The sequence below is a fragment of the Syngnathoides biaculeatus genome, chromosome 2, assembly GCF_019802595.1.
Source record: "Syngnathoides biaculeatus isolate LvHL_M chromosome 2, ASM1980259v1, whole genome shotgun sequence".
Classification (NCBI taxonomy): Eukaryota; Metazoa; Chordata; class Actinopteri; order Syngnathiformes; family Syngnathidae; genus Syngnathoides; species Syngnathoides biaculeatus.
The window spans coordinates 6195006-6212713 of record NC_084641.1 but is presented as its reverse complement, the minus strand read 5'-3'; the positions used below and the strand labels follow the sequence as shown (position 1 = coordinate 6212713).

The 17708-nt window shown below is 42.1% G+C and overlaps 1 protein-coding gene across 2 annotated transcripts; it reads right to left on the bottom strand.

The window, feature by feature from the left end:
* Positions 1–84: 84 nt before the first annotated feature.
* stat1a (signal transducer and activator of transcription 1a) lies at positions 85–17344 on the bottom strand. Of its 2 annotated transcripts, XM_061829256.1 has the most exons (24): positions 17185–17344; positions 16497–16624; positions 12859–13003; positions 12053–12148; positions 11877–11960; positions 11720–11798; positions 11531–11622; positions 11164–11315; positions 7721–7879; positions 7539–7631; positions 7370–7429; positions 6633–6653; positions 6449–6539; positions 6123–6164; positions 5940–6029; positions 5769–5867; positions 3703–3838; positions 3523–3578; positions 3330–3427; positions 2581–2720; positions 2326–2514; positions 1432–1507; positions 1264–1357; positions 85–1184 (listed from the first exon to the last, which is right to left on the bottom strand). In XM_061829256.1, the coding sequence occupies exons 2-24, from the start codon at positions 16622–16624 to the stop codon at positions 1155–1157; spliced, it is 2250 nt and encodes a 749-aa protein (XP_061685240.1). In that variant the 5' UTR covers positions 17185–17344; the 3' UTR covers positions 85–1154. The 2 variants fall into 2 exon arrangements, with proteins under 2 accessions (XP_061685240.1, XP_061685246.1); XM_061829262.1 differs by having other exon boundaries at positions 2326–2720; positions 17185–17199.
* Positions 17345–17708: the final 364 nt, after the last annotated feature.

Sequence of the window (17708 nt, the reverse complement as noted above, 5' to 3'; positions counted from 1 at the left end):
AACTGTCATTTGTTTCAGCAAACGCAGCAGCTGCTTGGGGGACAAGGACTGACTTACAATCTTAATTAAAAAAAAAAAATCTAAAGTGAGAAGGAAAGCAAGCGGACATGTAGCAGAGAGGAGGACACTGAACAAATTGTCCTTTATTGACAATCCCACAGCATCCCCTGGCGAACAGCATCACTGACAGGCTGCTTTCACTGCTCTGCTCTGTTCAACTGACAGACTGAGGAAATCCTTCCTCACCCTTTTTTAAATTCCACTCCAGGACGGAAATGCAAATACAGTACAACACTCACTTAACCAGTGGTGATCCTAGACCTATATTATTGAGAAAATGTTGCTCCACACCCACTGTTAAGGATTGTTTTTTTGGGGTGGGGGAGGACAAAATGGGGACCACTCACGCATTCTTGCAATGCCCTAAGCATCTGACAGTTCCTGGCTGTGTTGGAGCAACCTGCCATTTTATCCAATCTGACCTCATGTGATTTTTTTTTCCTTTCCCAAGATCAAAAGGGTGATCAAGGGGACCCGTTTTGAAAGTGTGACTACGAAGCTGAAAACGATTGCAAGAGATTCCAAGATTGCATGAAAGCATGTTTAGAATGGAGGAGGATTCATTCCAATGGAAAATGCTTTGTACACTGGGTGGGAAGGTAAGAAAGGAAAAGAAAAAGAAAATCTCTGATTTCATTGTTCCCCACCTTGTTTTATTCAGGAACACACGCTTCAGAATCAGTGAAGAATCCCCCCTCCTGCTTATCCTCTTCAGGTTCACAGGTGTGGTGGAGCCTTACTCAGCTGAACTTTGGGCAAAAGGCAGAATAGGGACACCCTGGACTGAGCAGTCAAGCAGCCAACAATTCACACTCCAGTCACGTTGCTCAAAGAGTGGGAACAACCTGGTGAGCGTACTTCTACACCACTTGTGACATATTTTTCTTAAGAATAGTTATTACATTTAAATAATATGTAATGATGCATTGTTACATTCCATTAATTGCTACATAGGTTCAACAGTTTGGGTGATTTTTTTGGCTAGCTACTTTTATACACATTTTCTCTCGTTTGCACAAACGCTCCACTCTTTCGTATTTACACCTGGACCTCAAGAAAAAGTTCTTTGACTAGACAAATCGTGACAGAGCAGCTCAGTTTTGACCCTCGAAGTCTGCCGTCATCTGGGAGGCAAAAACAAAAAGATGATTTTATTTCGTCGGTCAAAAGCGTATTGGCTCCATCAGGTTGGTTTTGTCTCACCGCATTGAGGTCCGCGGGCCTCACCGACTGCTCCAAAAACCTGTAGACGTCCGGCGACATGGGCATCATTTTCTCTTGCAGCCGGGCCGGATGTCTGCAGCGTCATGATTGAGGTAATCAACTCAGAGGTCACTGACGGACTATTATACATCTGAAAGCGATGCTTACACTTCGGAGACGGATATGAGCTCAGTTTTCATGTAGCCACTCTTCTCTGTGTTCTCCACGTCCATGGGCTCTGGACCTGGACGGCGAATTGACATATTTTACAAAGATGTGCGCAAGTGTAATAATAGTGACAATAATAAATCTACAGTGGTACCTTGATTCAGTGTCCAAATTTGGAGCTTAATTTACTCGTGTGGTGGTGCCTTGAGATATGACAAGCTCGATCCACGACCACGCTCATATTTCATAACACTCGTCTCAAATGAATGGAAATGCAGTTACGTTACCTTCTTGGTGGTCATGGATGTGACATTCTGGACACGCCCGCCAATAGGTTAAATATGAGTACTGACCAACTATTAATTTGCAGCAGCAGTATATTGATGATTGACTTTTGTCTGTCTCCCTGTGCTCTGCGATTGGCTGGCAACCAGTTCAGGGTGGACCCTGCCTCCCGCCCGATGACAGGTGGGAATTGGCTCCAACACTCCCGCAACCCTCGTGAGGATAAGTGACTCAGAAAATGGAGGGATGAATTCATTTTTTCCATACTCCTTACACCTATCGATACTGCACACTGTCAACTTGTGATTATTTCTCAGGGGACAAAATGTGTGATATACGAAAGAAGTGATGGTAATTCAGTGCGGCATATCCTCCTTGCTCCTTTTAAGAGTATTAATTTCGTATTTGTGCATTTGACTTTTTGCAATGTTCAACGAACAGCAAAACGCGAATTAGCGATTGTTGCAATTTTGTTTTACCACACTAAAAGACAAAGCCAATTAGTTGACAAAGTGATGGCTTGTAACTGGAAAACGCCTCAGTTGGGCAATTCGTAAATCCAGGCACCATTATAGCTTGTTCATAAAGTATAGGAAAAGGAAATCTTACAATCTGAGTTTTTGTTGTAGTACTTCTTGAATGCTATGTCTTTTGGGATGTCAGGGTAGAGGAAGCGGAGTGGGTTATCAGGGATGTCGTCGGTCGCCATCACTTTGTAGGTGCGGATGATGTCGGGCAGTGAGACGGCACTCAGCTCTTTCTTTGTGTACGGCTCCACTGAGTGGAAGTTGGGCTTGTCTAGGGGGGGGAAACATGTGCAAATAAGCTGAGCAACCGATGCGACGAGGGGAATCTTGTGCTCACCGTGCATGTCATGTTCGACCCATGTGAACGTAATTGCTCCTTCCTTGCTGCTCTCACTGAACCTGAGCAAGAAGGTGCCTGGGCACTTGTCACTCAGCAGAGCCTTTTCGCGCTCTTTACTGATGAAGCCCATGATGAAGCTGCGCACACATGGAAAATGCAAGAGTCAAATCATTTTTATTTATCTTACAAGCAATTAAAAGGAGAAGTTATGCATTCCGGTTTTCTCCCACATCCCAGAAAATAATTGGAGACTCTAAAATGGCCCCTTGGTGTGATTGTGAGTGCGACTGTTGTCTGTCTCCACGTGCCCTGCGATTGGCTGGAAACCAGTTGAGGGTATACCCCGCCTCCTGCCCGATGACAGCTGGGATAGGTTCCAGCACTCCCCGCGACCCATGTGAGGATAAGCGACTCAGATAATAATGGATGGATAGTGTGTATGTGCCCTGCGATTGGCTGGCGACCAGTTCGGGCTATACCCTGTCTCCCGCCCGAACATAGCTGGCATAGGCTGTTTTAGAATATAATGGATTAAAATGGATGTCCCACTCCACTCTCTCTCCACCTAAACCCAACCAGTCACCCGCAGGGCCTGGGTCTTGTCAAGAGGTTTCTTCCCGAGGGGCCGTTTTTTTCCTTGCTTCTGTTGGTGTCAATTGCTTGCTCGCCTGGAATTAAGTTTTTGCTGTTGTTGTTTTTACAGTATCGATGCCAAAAATACACCACAACAACCAGGAAGAAGTTACCCGTCGTTCCAGAGGAAAAGCAGGTGTCTTCTGATCAAATCCAGGATGCCTTCAATCCATAACCAGAAGGGAAAAACCTTGTCACTGGCATTTTGTGTCTAAACAAATGCAATGTTTGTTTTAGTGAAGACACAAGAACCAGACCAAATGCGGGAATTTTAAAGAGCTGCGTGATTGCTTCTGTTTAGGTCACCTTGCAGAACCTGCTCCAAGGAATTAGCCCATCTGGGTTCCTCTGAGCTTTGGGACCTGGAGAGAGTTACAGATCCTTCTCAACAATCCATGACTATATACTTGAGGATTGTTTCATGTACAGTTTTATTTATGTTCTCATGGTTTTGTGCGAGATGCGAGTTATGGTTGTGGGTCTGACCCAGCAGCTTGTCAGCCAGCATGTTGAGCTGCTCCTGGCTCAGGCCTCGCTTGGTGACAGAGGAGAACTGCCAGCCGAGGACCTCGGAGAGCTGAGACCACTTGGCTGCCGGGGGTGACAGGAAGAACTGCAGATTCTGTGAAGCAAAATGTAAAGAATCATTCTTACACAAAACTAAAATGCACAGTAACATTTACGAAACGTGGAAACATCATTTGACTTTCCCCAAATCTTTGAATGCAAGTCTAAGACTCTTCAGTTGTTTTTGTACTTTTTATACATTTTTCTCTTCTCTTGACAAGGATATGAAGTGCAAAATTCACAACAGGTGTTTTATCTAAGAGCATTTCCACAGCCGACCATTCAGATGCCTTTTTTGCGGCTTTTGCAGTCTCCCTGTGTCTTTGTTGCAACTGGATGATGACACTGTGTGACACGCTAATAAAGTCACAAACAGACCAGTTCCTGTTTGAAGTCGTGTTGCTCTATAGAGCTCGTGCACCTACGTCATAACATCAAGTGACTTTTGTTTACGTCGCCATATTGCCGGTCTAAATAAGCATTGTTCAATGCAAAGTTGGTTGGAGACGACACGAAAATTCGTCTTATAGCACGACGCCCAGAGTTTTGTCCGATACCGTTAGTTATTTAGAAGGTGAAAATAAACTAAGGCACTTAGAGGACGCTTATTTAATGCAGAAGTCGATGTTTTTGCCGGTAAGAAATTGGACTGTTAATTCGCTTCCGCTTGTCTTGGACAACTGGATATACACATGGATCTGGTGACTAAGTCGTTGAGATTTACTCAGGACAGTTCAAAAGCGTATAAAAGTCTGGACGCATACAAATATTCCGTTGCAAGATCTGTTCTCATCAGGAATAAATCCCACATAGTGATGGTTTTGACGGCTTGTGAACGCGGAAGCGTGTTCGGCCACATGTTAACCTTTGCCGGTATCCATCTATCTTTTCAGCTAGTATTCAATAAAAATAACAATATTTAAATAAATGACCCCTGGTTTTACACAAACTCGCATTCATTAATTATGATTGGAAAAAAAGAGGACGGAGTCATCTCCACGGAACATACACAGAAGCAATTGCGGCTACACTTAATCTCCGTAAACTTCTACGACAGACAGTTTTTTTGTTTTTTTTTAACACGTATTGTTCAGAAATGAGCCAACTTGGCATGATAAGTACTTCTTGGTAATTTGAGATTGAGAAGAACAATTCCTACCTGAAATGGAGCGATCGCTACACAGGCGTGTGCGTATTTTGGTTGGGCACCATCCATCACGTTTAATTGCCGAAAACCATCGATATTTTCTGGTCTTTTCAGCTGGTATTCCATAGAATGACCTCTTTGAATATCTGTCTCGTCTGTTGTGCCAATCAACAGCACAACAGGTCTCGGGCATTGTAAACAATGGTTCAATGTCTCCCACAATGTCAAGCAGCTCTGTTTGACCGGCAATGTGGCGCCGTGAAAATGGTGACGTCACGGGCACGAGCTCTATAGTGGGTGTCACCGTGGTCTTAAGGTGTCAAAATACGAAGAGCATGATAAACAGGACTGTTTTAATACCCATTATTATTAAACCAGAACATGTATTGGTCCATTTGTAAATTGTGAATTTTGCAATTCAGCCGTTGCAATACACTAATTTGACAACAGTGGTTGCTGTTACTCAAAGATATCTCTGTTTATTAACGTCCAGGTTTGATGTCAGCTGTACTTTGTTATTTCTGTGCACTAGAATAAAGATCACTGTCAATATTAGATTAGCAATTTGTTCAAAAAGTCCGCAACATTAAACATTTTGATCAGCGACATCCCTGCCCCCCACCTTCATCGTCGATGAGTTGTTGGCAGTACAAAGTGTCCCGAAAATACTAAAAATTGCATTCAAAGTACTGTGCCTCTCCCGCTTCTAAAGTGGGTCCGCCACACCTGCCAGTAAATGTTATAATTAATTTGGGGTTAGTCATCAAAATCTGTACAATACTGTCCATGCGTCTGAAGGAGTGAAGTTTGCCAAGGAAGAATGTTCTGGTGTGGTCACCTTGGGTTCACTGGTCAGCATGTTGTACCACAGAATGGAGGCCCAGCCGCTGGGCAGCTGGCACACATTGGAAATCACCACCACTGGCAGAGACAGAGCCTGCCACAGACACAATCATCAATCATCTTACTTTGCCAGTCTCAGCCGTCCTCCAGATGTGCCGTAGCTCACCTCCAGCTTTATTTTAGTTCCAGACTGGCTGAGCTGCAGTTCTGACTCAAAGCTCAGCGAGTGAAGCTCCTTTGTGACGATCAGAGGACCCTACGTACACAACATCCTGTTGTCTATCGAGTTTCCAAGCGGTCTTTTGGTGGCATATTTTGCTACCAAGTGGGGGCAAAGAAGTAAACTCACCTCACTATTTCGGTTTCCTGTTAATTTCTGCTCTTTTAATTGCTGTGAGGAAAACACAACTCTTTTACTAGACATCCGCAGAGGTGTATTTACTTCCATTAGAGGTACAACAATTCATCAATCAATAAACTAATTCAATCATTCACTCATTTTCCACTCATTTTAAAGTGGAAAAAAGGACGGTTTCGAGTCGCAAACGGGATCAGGGACCGAATGAAATTCATAACCCGGGGTTCAACTCTACCCCTAACGTTTTGTGAGAAGTGTAGTTTATACCTTCTTATATTCAAAACCCACCAAATGAAATGATGAAAAAAAATACTTGCCAGATGTCTGAACTCTGCGGCCAAACTGCCATTAGACTCTTCCATGTTCATGACTTTGGTGTTCGTTCCCAAGATGTTGAACCTTCGGAATCTACGAAACACACACGGATCTCTCGCTGACACACATCTTGAAAAATGTATTTGACTTACTGTAAAGTTTAAAGATGTGCGCAGGGAGACATACCCTTTCTTGTCTGCCACATCCCTGAAAAGGGCAAGATGGCCTATTAATGAGGAGTTCTAACCATGTATTGCTTCACTGGCAGAGACGTCGCTCTGACTCAGGCAACTCTGGACTTGTTTGTACCCCCACCAGCGTGACATCTCAGAGGGAACAATTCGCCTGGAAGAGGATGTCTCTTCGATGTCTCCTCAGTCTCCAGCAGGTCTCGGAGACCTCACGCCTTGTGGGGACACGTCCCTAGTCAAGGTGAGAATTTCTCTGTGCGACATCTCTGAGATCTGTGCCTGCTGCGCAGTACTTGTTTTTCTTCATTTATAATCTTTTTAGAATTGTGATAAGCCAAAATTGAAATCCCCAGTTAAAATGTGATTAATTGACCATCCTGTACAATGAAAGGGTCAACTGTTTCTTCTGCATTGCAAGATATGTCTTCATTTATAAACTTCACGTAGAATGTCTCACTTTTTCTATGCAATTAATCAATAATGGCATTCAATCTCTATATTGTAAAAAAAAAAAAAACAATGTTTATCCTCAGAAAATGGATGAATGGATGGATGGATGGATACTGTATATAGACCTATATGAGCGACTTCCACATGTATTGTTTGTCACCTTTTCTGACGAGTCCTGGTAATTGCAAAAGCGGTATTTTGTTTTCCAGAGTGACCACAACTGATCAACGTCTCTGCCAGTGAGAGGGCTGTTAGTGTATATGTGACAGCATGAGGTCATACTTGTCAAACACCGCCTTGACTTTGAGCTGGTAGTTAAACTCGGGCAGCTTCACCAGGAACCTGAACGTACACACCAGATGGCAAGAAATTTGTGCAAGGCCTGTGTAGTAAATATGCCTTGTTTTTGTAGGATTTTGCTTGCTGCATGTCCAGCAGAGCTGCTTCTTACCGCAGTTTTACCGTGAACTGTATGGCTGTTTTCAGCACCAGTGGCCTCTGAGGGTGGGTGGGCATGCAGGGCTGCCTCTCCACAACCAAAGCGCTGGACACACATACACACACACACACACAAAAACCACTATTTATAATCACAGTGCATGAATAACTGACAAGGAGAAGATCAATATGTACTTGGAGAGAAGGTTCTTGAGCAGCTCCAAGGCCCGGGCCTCAAGGAAGTCTTTCTTTTGGGTGATGGGGTCGCTTTCATACGTGAACTTCTGCTCCAATTCGAGCAGCTTCTTCAGATGCTGCCGAAACTGTTGAAGAGTCTCTGCGACTGTGGTGAACCTGCAGCCGGATGAGGAGTCAATACCAAGAAATGTTTTCTAGCTGGAGTTGAGCTTTTCCAGTGTACAAGTTCACATTAGTTTAGTGGAAGAGTTCCGAGCCATCCTTTTCTTTTGTGTTGTGCTGCGAGCTAAATTTTGAGTCATGAGCAAGGTTTGGATACAGAGAAATCCTAGTTTCTGAAACCAGAAACCATAATAGCCGGGGGTCAGTCCAAAGTCCTGATGGTGTGACAAAAAAATTGCTTAGTATTGGGACACGTTAAAGGGGCTCTAATCAGATATACGACTTTTGTTTCTGAAAACATGAAATATGTTTAAAGATAATACATAATCTAGTTCTGGATTGTTGAGATAAAGCATCTTATTCATTTTAATTTTGCTGATTTTATGGGCGGGGTTAAAACACAGGGCTGGGGTGTATACTTTCTAGCACGAGTTACTATCAAAGGACAAAGTGCTGTGATTCTCTTTGACTACTCGGTTGCGTGTTAGCTGTGCTCAGCTTCAGAACAAGCCTCATTTCCCACACCATCTTGCAGTTAGCAATCTAATTATGGCTAACACCGAAAATGCATCTTCGCTGGATGCCTCAATTTACAGAAAAGCTCAGTGATGTTTTTTAAGCACCCTGAAAATTAGAAAATAAAAATGTAACGGATTGACCTAAAGACACAGAGTTCCAGGACGACTTGAATTTCAACGCAACCCTGCGCATTATATAGGTCATTTTGTAAACGTCCACCAGAGCTGCAACCATTCAACACACTGAGAGGTAGCCCTTATTTGTCGATTGTGAAACCTGATTTTATATACCGTAATGTCTTGAGTATAATGCGTCCTGAAGTATAATGCACACCCCCAAAGTTGACCTAAAAAAAAAAAAAAAAATCAGAAAAACCCTTTTAACCAATATACAATGCGGACCACCACTTTGCTGCTACCCATATGCTCAAAATATTGGGAATTATCTTTATTTATATTTTGTTGGGTTGGTACTTGTATTGTTTTAAAAAAAAAAACTGTACAAAAATCATTAATAATAATCATTGTGCATGTGCTGATGTAGCCGTAATATAATCTCGAGACAGACCACAGAATCCCTCAACCAGCTAAAATACATGCTCAATGATGACACAACATTTTAAAACTGTTGATAATACGTTACATTCTTAAATAATTATTTAACACGGTTTGACTTAAACAATTTTGCGTTCAATATTTGTGCATAAAACATTTGTGCGTAGTGCAGTTTATCCTCTACATTACACATCCTTGGCCAAGCCTTAAAAAGCAACATCTGGCTCATCTCCAATCTGAAAAATATCCATCGTAGCTACCTTTAGTGACTTGGTCCAGTTCTGGTGCCTCCTGAATTCATGAACAGTGATCCTATTTTGCTCCCACAGCATGTCATCCTCTGTGCCATCCATGGCGTTCGTGGAAAAACATTTTTTGAATCCCAAGAGTTTTGGTTCCACAGCGCAGCCTCTTGCCTAGCTTTCCCATGGCGTCGGGTGGGTATCAAAACAACGTGAGCTCAAACTACGTAGAGGGTAATGGGCACATTTTTTAAAAAAAAGCGACCATTTCAATTGTGTGTGCTCTCCCATTTATTTATTTATTTATTTATTTTAATTCCAATGAAGCTCGTATTACTTAGTATGAGCTATCGTTGTTTCGGTCTGCGGCGCTACTTCCGGGTTGTCGGGCTTATCGGCAGGAGTGATAACTAACCCTAACACATTTTTTTAAAAGCAGCTGCACGACTAGCCGTTGTCGTGGACATTTTTTGTCTTGGTTTAAGTTAAAACAAACTCACGGGCAGTCGTTTCTGCTCTTTGGTGCAGTAGCGACGTACATGATACGCTAACAATCGTAAAATGCAAGCTCCCTGAGGAGGTCTTAGAGCTCAGGTTTGGGGCGCATATTACTGTAATAAATATAAATGTGTAGCATAAAACATTGAATATCATATCGAAATGTATATGTATACTTTTTTTTTACTACTTTATGTACCTGTATGAAACTATACAATGTGATTGTATTCTTTATTTTTCATCCATACCTAAATATAATGCGCTCTATTAACTTTTTGAAAATATTTTGGGAAAATTGTGTGCATTATTTTCAAGAAATTACGGTACTTAGCAATATTAATCATTCAAATTTGGCAGGGCTATTAACATAACTGTTCTCTTTGCTGTGTCAAATTTACATGACATTTTTTATTTTTTTTTACCCTGATTAGTGCCACTTTAAACTGTGGCTAAAAACTTTGCATTTTGCTACAACCTTTGGGAGACTTTCAGCAATATTGCAAAAATTAAAAAAAGTCAATGACATTTTATTGGATAACTTTTACTAACTTACTGACCAATCGCGAAACAGTATTCCTGCAGTTATGTTCTGATTAACTCTTCAGAAGACTTCAGCTATTTTGCAAAATACAATAAAATACAAAAACTTCTTATTCTGAAAATTGGGGCTATCTTTAACGCCATTGTCCATTATAGAAAAAATAAACATTCTTGTTCTATGATGGAAATAGATTATGATATGACAGTGGGGTTGGCGATCTGGCAAAAAACGAAAAGGATCACAATTACTGTTTTTCATCATATTGTCTGCTCTCGGTTGATGTCACCATTGTTTTATATTGTTTTTCAACTTTTTTTTAAATGGCCAGTTTTAAAGCACCTGTACTGAAAACTAAAGAAGCAGGAGAGTTGTTCAACATTTTATAAATGTCTTTTAATAACAATTTTAACAATTAAAATCAAGAAAAAAATATTTTTTTAAAATTTACTTTTGGTAGTAAAAAACACAAACGTATGAATAAGTGTTTGACAACAAATTTATTTTCAAAGAATTCTTTTAGCTGATTGATGTGCTGAATCCAAACTTCAAATTGGCTTTGTTGAACCAGGTCCAATTTAATAACTTTGGCCACATGTTTTCTGTTCACATGAACAAGCATTTCCACTTTAAAAGTTCAAATAAGCGGAGGTTCATGCCCTGAACTTGGAACAATTACACAGGTACTTACTTTTATCAATGTGTTCCATTCACTTTATAGTAGGGGAAGTTTGTAAATTTTGACTTAATAACTTGGCATAAAAACCGGAAATACTGATGAAATGAATAATAACTGAATTTATTTCAATGGGAAAATCAATATGATATCCGATTAAAATGAGATCGGTCAGGGAAGAACTCTTAAGTGATACGTCAAACTCCCATTGCATGTGTATTCAGCATATTTGAGGTTGTCGTGGTACTCACCAGTTCTGCAGCTGATCCAGGCAGGCGTTGGGCGGCCCGCCAATACAGGCAATCTGTTGCCGCTGCTTCCACTCGGGCAGCTCCTCACCGATCAGGTCGGACACTAACGCTTGAGTGACATTCAGGAGGTCGGTCAGCTGGAGCACCACATCCTGATTACACAAAAGTGTTGCATGACTTTTGCTCCTTTGCCGTTAACTGGCAAATAGCCCACATGGAGTCTACAAGGTCTGAAACCTTGAAATGTTCTCCTTTAACAACCAAACAAAGAAAAACCACAGAAGACTTCAGAAATTCAGCATTGCCTACAGATGACATTGTTGTGTGGTATCAAATTTCTGCGTGCTTCATCCAAGGATGAACCAACCTGACGTTTTGTTTTCAGATCCAAGCACATCCTACTGATGATCATCTTCTCTCTCTCCAGTTCCTTTGGCATCATATCATTCAGTTCGTTCTCTACACAAACACACAAGACCCCCCCGCCCCCAACCCCATCCTATGTAAGCTACATAATGTCACATTTACACATCTTAGCCTTGCGGGAAAGTTTCACCTCTGTTCCTCAGTGTGTTGAACTTGAAGTCGTACTCATCCTGCTGATCTTCCAAGTTTTTGATGGTTTGATCTGCCACCTGAGAAACACATTTGCAAATATTTGAAACGTCACCACAGTTGAACCTGAACACAACAGAACAAAATAAATGTGTCACCAGAGCTCTGTCCCTCATCTCCTTCACTTTGCTGCCCAGCTTCTGTTTCTCCACCACCATCGCTGACAATGTTCCCTCAACTTCCTGCAAATTGACATGATCACTTTTACTCGATATTTAGAAGAGACCATCCACCCAATAATTTTGTTGAGACGATTCAACAATTGTCGTTTTACCATGGTGCTCTTTGCGCAAGCAAGGATCATACGCTCGTCCTTCAGGTTCTTCGAGATGATCATGGCCATGTGCAACGGGTCGTCCTGGAATCTATCCTGTGAGACAATCACGTTGGTGAATGGAATAGAATAGAATAGAATAGAATAGAATAGAATAGAATAGAAAAGAATATACGTTTCATTGCCAGTGTTACATGGCTAAAAAAAGTTATTAAAAATTTATTAACATTTGTGCAAAATGTTTGTGCATATTAAGTCTAAACTAAACATTGATAAACGAAAAATAGTACATGAAGAACACAACGAGACACATAATTATACATTCATCTTTTTAAAAATTAGCTCAAATCAAATTTGATGTATGGTGTACAGTGATTTTAAAGAGCACTGTAGCTTTAACTGCACTTGAAATGTGTGTGTGGATGATTAGAAATGTGTAAAATTATATATGGTATGCATAATAATGGAGAATATTTGTGGAGTTTTGATATATGAAGCTGTTTGATTGCCTTAAAGAAGAAGGATCTGGATGGTTTGGTAAAATGATCAACTGGTCGGGTAAGCACTGAGTTGAGTCAGTTCTTTATTACCTTTCGATAGTTTATCTTTCTTTTGTTTTATTCATTTGATTCACCTAATTAATTTTTTTTATCTTAGAATAATGTCTGAAGTAAAGTGAAATATATGCAAGATCAGCATGTGTAATTTTCAGAGCAGACAATGAGAAAATGATTACAGTGTCAAGCTAAGACTGCATTCGTTACAAATGTTAGTCGCATACGATTTCCCGGGCAGGAGAGTCTGACCTGCAGGTTCCGCTTGATCTTGCGGCAGTTGTGTTGCTGCAAGAAGTTGTTCTCCAGTGCAAAGCGGCTGTGCTGGTCATCCAGCTGGGCCAAGAGTTCGTGAAAGCGGACCACAGCTAACGATTCTTGGCCTGCTACCAAGTCCCTGAAGATGACGAGAAATGCAAAGATATGCTGGATCAGCGTTACCTTCTTCTTTTCCTTTCAGCTTGTCCCGTTAGGGGTCGCCACAGCGTGTCATCTTTTTCCATTTTAGCCTATCTCCTGCATCTTCCTCTCTAACCCCAACTGCCCTCATGTCTTCCTTCACCACATCCGTAAACCTTCTCTTTGGTCTTCCTCTCTCTCTTTTGCCTGGCAGCTCCATCCTCAGTACCCTTCCACCAATATACTCACTCTCTCGCCTCTGAACATGTCCAAACCATTGAAGTCTGCTCTCCCTAACCTTTTCTCCAAAACATCCAACTTTGGCTGTCCCTCTAATGAGGTCATTTCAAATCCTATCCAACCTGCTCACTCCGAGCGAAAACCTCAACATCTTCATTTCTGCTACCTCCAGTTCTGCTTCCTGTTGTATCTTCAGTGCCACCGTCTCTAATCCGTACATCATGGCCGGCCTCACCACTGTTTTGTAAACTTTGCCCTTCGTCCTAGCAGAGACTCTTCTGTCACATAACACACCAGACACCTTCCACTAGCTGTTTCAACCTGCTTGGACCCGTTTCTTCACTTCATTACCACACTCACCATTGCTCTGGTTTGTTGACCCTAAATATTTGAAGTCGTCCACCCTCGCTATCTCTTCTCCCTGTAGCCTCACTCTTCCCACTCCACTTTTCTCATTCACGCACATATATTCTGTTTTACTTCGGCTAATCTTCATTCCTGTCCTTTCCAGTGCGTGCATCCATCTTTCTAATTGTTCCTCTGCATGCTCCCTGCTTTCACTGCATATCACAATATCATCTGCGAACATCATGGTCCAAGGGGATTCCAGTCTAACCTCATCTGCCGGCCTATCCATTACCACTGCAAACAGGAAGGGGCTCAGAGCTGATCCCTGATGCAGTCCCACCTCCATCTTAAATTCTTCTGTCACACCTAAGGCACACCTCACCATTGTTCTGCTGCCATCATACATGTCCTGTACTATTTTAACATACTTCTCTGCCACACCAGACTTACGCATGCAGTACCACAGTTGCTCTCTTGGTACTCTGTCATAGGCTTTCTCTAGATCCACAAAGACACAATGTAGCTCCTTCTGACCTTCTCTGTACTTTTCCACTCACATCCTCAAGGCAAATAATGCATCTGTGGTACTCTTTCTAGGCATGAAACAATACTGTTGCTCGCAGATACTTACTCCTGTCCTGTCCTGAGCCTCCACTACTCTTTCCCATAACTTCATTGTGTGGCTCATCAGCTTTATTCCTCTAAAATTCCCATAGCTCTGAACATCGCCTTTGTTCTTAAAAATGGGAACTAGTACACTTTTCCTCCATTCTTCAGGCAGCTTTTTGCCCTCTAGTATTCTGTTGAATAAGTTGGTCAAAAACTCCACAGCCATATCTCCAAATTGTTTCCATACCTCCACCGGTATATCATCAGGACCAACTGCCTTTCCATTTTTCATCCTTTGTAGTGCCTTTCTGACTTCCCCTTTACTAATCATTGCCACTTCCTCGTCCTTCACACTTGCCTCTTCAACACTTCCTTCTCTCTCATTCTCTTCATTCATCAACTTCTCAAAGTATTCTTTCCATCCGCTTAGCGCACTACTGGCACTAGTCAACACATTTCCACCGCTATCCTTAATCACCTTTACTTGCTGTACATCCTTCCCATCTCTATCCCTCTGTCTGGACATGCAAAGTTGGTCAGAGAGAGAACTTTAGAGTAAAATTGGTCATGTACGTTCCGGCATCGCCATTAATTCTATTTTTTTCTCTTGACTGCACTGCTTGCAGTACATGTGGATGCTACATTTTCTGTCCAATCATATTTCAACCTTTATGTTTTCCTGTAGCAATCAGTGTTGCTGGCCCATCTAACTAAATTAGCATTGAGCAAAGCCAGTTAAGGTTTCAAAGTCATCCTCAAAGGGTCACATTGCTGGCCCTCCATAACGTCACCATTATCCCGATTGGTTGGTCCGAGCTACATGGACTAGCAAAACACGCCTTCAGTGACCTGTACAAATGAATACATTTAATAATGAGTGTCTATGTGTGCATGATGTATTATATTAATATGCTTAAAGGGGGAATCCAGTGCTTTGCATGAACAGTGTATCCAATAGGTCATGTAATATGTACCCTATATTTACAATGTGATGTTAAATCCCCTTTTATTTAATGTTTTTTTTTAGAAGATTTTTATCAACAATTACGAATTTTCAGGGGTGACGTGTACCGTGCCGCAACAAAGGCTCTATTACATGCGACACCATTTATGCCCAGCGCTGATTTCTCCTATTTATCCTCATCTGATAAAGAAATAGCAGTATCGGTTGATCGGGAAGACGGAGGAATACTTCCATACAGACTTGAACCTGTGGCTGTAAATGTTGAATATTCAGATGATTCTTTGGGCGGTATGACATGGAATATGACTACTTGGAGGCCTACGCGCGGGACATAAGTGCATAAACAAAGGCCCTCAGAGCTCCAGGCCGTCAACCGCGGATGGTTCTTCGGATGGGAATGACTCAGAGTCTGACGAACGAGCTCCGGCGGCGGGCCGCGAGCCAAGCTTCCAGGTGGCGGAGGCCGTTAACCCCGGACACCGAAGCTAGGCTAAAGGCCTCCGCTGCCACCGAATCCCGGCTAAAGGCCTCCGCCGAAGCTCGGCTAACGGCCTCCCCGGACGTCGAGCTCGGCTCGCGACCCACCACCAGAGCTCGCTGTCAGACTCCGCGTCATTCCCATCCGAAGAACCATCCGCGGCTGCCGGGCCGGAGGTCTCAGGGGCCTTTGTTTATGCACTTATGTCGCGCGTAGGCATCCGACTAGTCAGACTCAGTGTCATTCCGCCCAAAGAACCACTCGAATATTCAACATAGATTCCAGCCACAGGTTCAAATCTGTAAGGAAGTATTCCTCCGTCTTCCCGATCAACCGCGACTGCTATTTCTTCATCAGATGAGGATCAATATGAGATATCAACACTGGGAACAATGTAATCGAGCCTTTGTTGAGGCACGGTACACGTCACATCCGCGCACGTAGGTCATGTGACTCGCAAAAATGGCAGCACCCCTGAAAATTTGTAATTGTCGATAAAAATGTTCTCAAAAAAACATTAAATAAGAGAGGATTTAACATTAGTTTGTCAAAATAGGGTACATATTACATGACCTATTGGATACACTGTCCATGCAAAGCACTGGATTTCCCCTTTAACACACAATACACATTATTGTAACACACATCCTGAGCACCATGATCTGTTGTCAAAAGAGATTAGATGACATAAAACATTTCCCTGCGCGATTCATAGGACATCAAATGAAAGTTGTACAGCACTACCAAAGTCATCGTACAGCCATCTTTGCTAGCATGTATGCACAGTATGTATGATTTTTAGTCTGTCTTGGGGTACACCGTACATTAGCTACACGGTCTGCATCATCTCACCAGTCGATGCTTTCAATCCATTTGCTCAGGTAATCTCTGATGTCCATGGGGAATGAGTCATCGTACAGCTGGTCCACCTGCTCCAGGTACTTGGAGTCCAGCATCTGTAGCTGGTGCCACTGAGTCATCTCCAAGGCAACAAGTAAATTTAACATTCAAGCCTTGAAATATTTTACCATAATGTAAACCTGCTATTTAGTTTCAAATAATAAAAAAAATAAAATAAATAAATAACAACACTACTGCAGTTTGTTCCGTGCAACTCTTAATACTTGTCATGGTCTGTGCTACCTCAGGATCAGGTTTTCCCAAGTTTGGTTGAGTTTATCGTGTCACGTGTGAGCGTCAAAACAACAAAAGTCGGAATAATTTGACTCCTTCACTTGAGTAAACGTAAAACCTGTAATTACAAACGTCAACGAGTGCTGCGAGCAGCTATCTGAAGTATTTGTACTTCGTTACTTCCCACCACTGTCAACATGAGACTTGTGACGCAGCGTAGGTTATAATATATAATACCATATAACCATAATACCATATTTAATATCTGCACATGACATTATTTGATTGGTGGAATTACAGTAAAGCAACCGATTGCTATTATTATTACTCGACAGAGCAGCGACCTACGAAAACGCGTAAACGTACAACACTCCTACGACAGAGGGAATGAAATTCAGAAACTTACTGTTTGTAATTGTATCAAAATAATAAGGAAGAGAAGGTCTCCTGTATTTCTCTTTGGCTTGACTTGTTACTTGTTTCTTGTTCTGTCAACGATTCTGAAGCACAACTCGGCTGCCTGCGATACTGGAAGGAACCAATCGACGTCAAGGATGGACCAGCGTGGGCCGCCCTTGTCTCAGGACAGCCAATCAAATGGGCGAAGAACGGCTGTTCTGTCATATGGAAGGCACCCCGACAGCTTCAGGAGTACAGAATTGAGCTTTGACGTGTCAAATGTCTTACTAGATTACAAAATGCAAAAAAAATATGGGAGAGGGTGGATATTTTAGAAGTTTTTAGTGCGTGAATCTGGTATAATATTTATTATAATTGAAAATCTAAAAATAAAAGAAAGACTCGGCAGAGGGGTGAGACCACTGAAAAGAACAGCCAGGGTGAAGACCACGTGTTTTCAGAGAAAGCGAAAGGAAGGGCAAAGCTTCTCACATACTGAAACTTAGACGAATTGCCACATATGTCACGTCC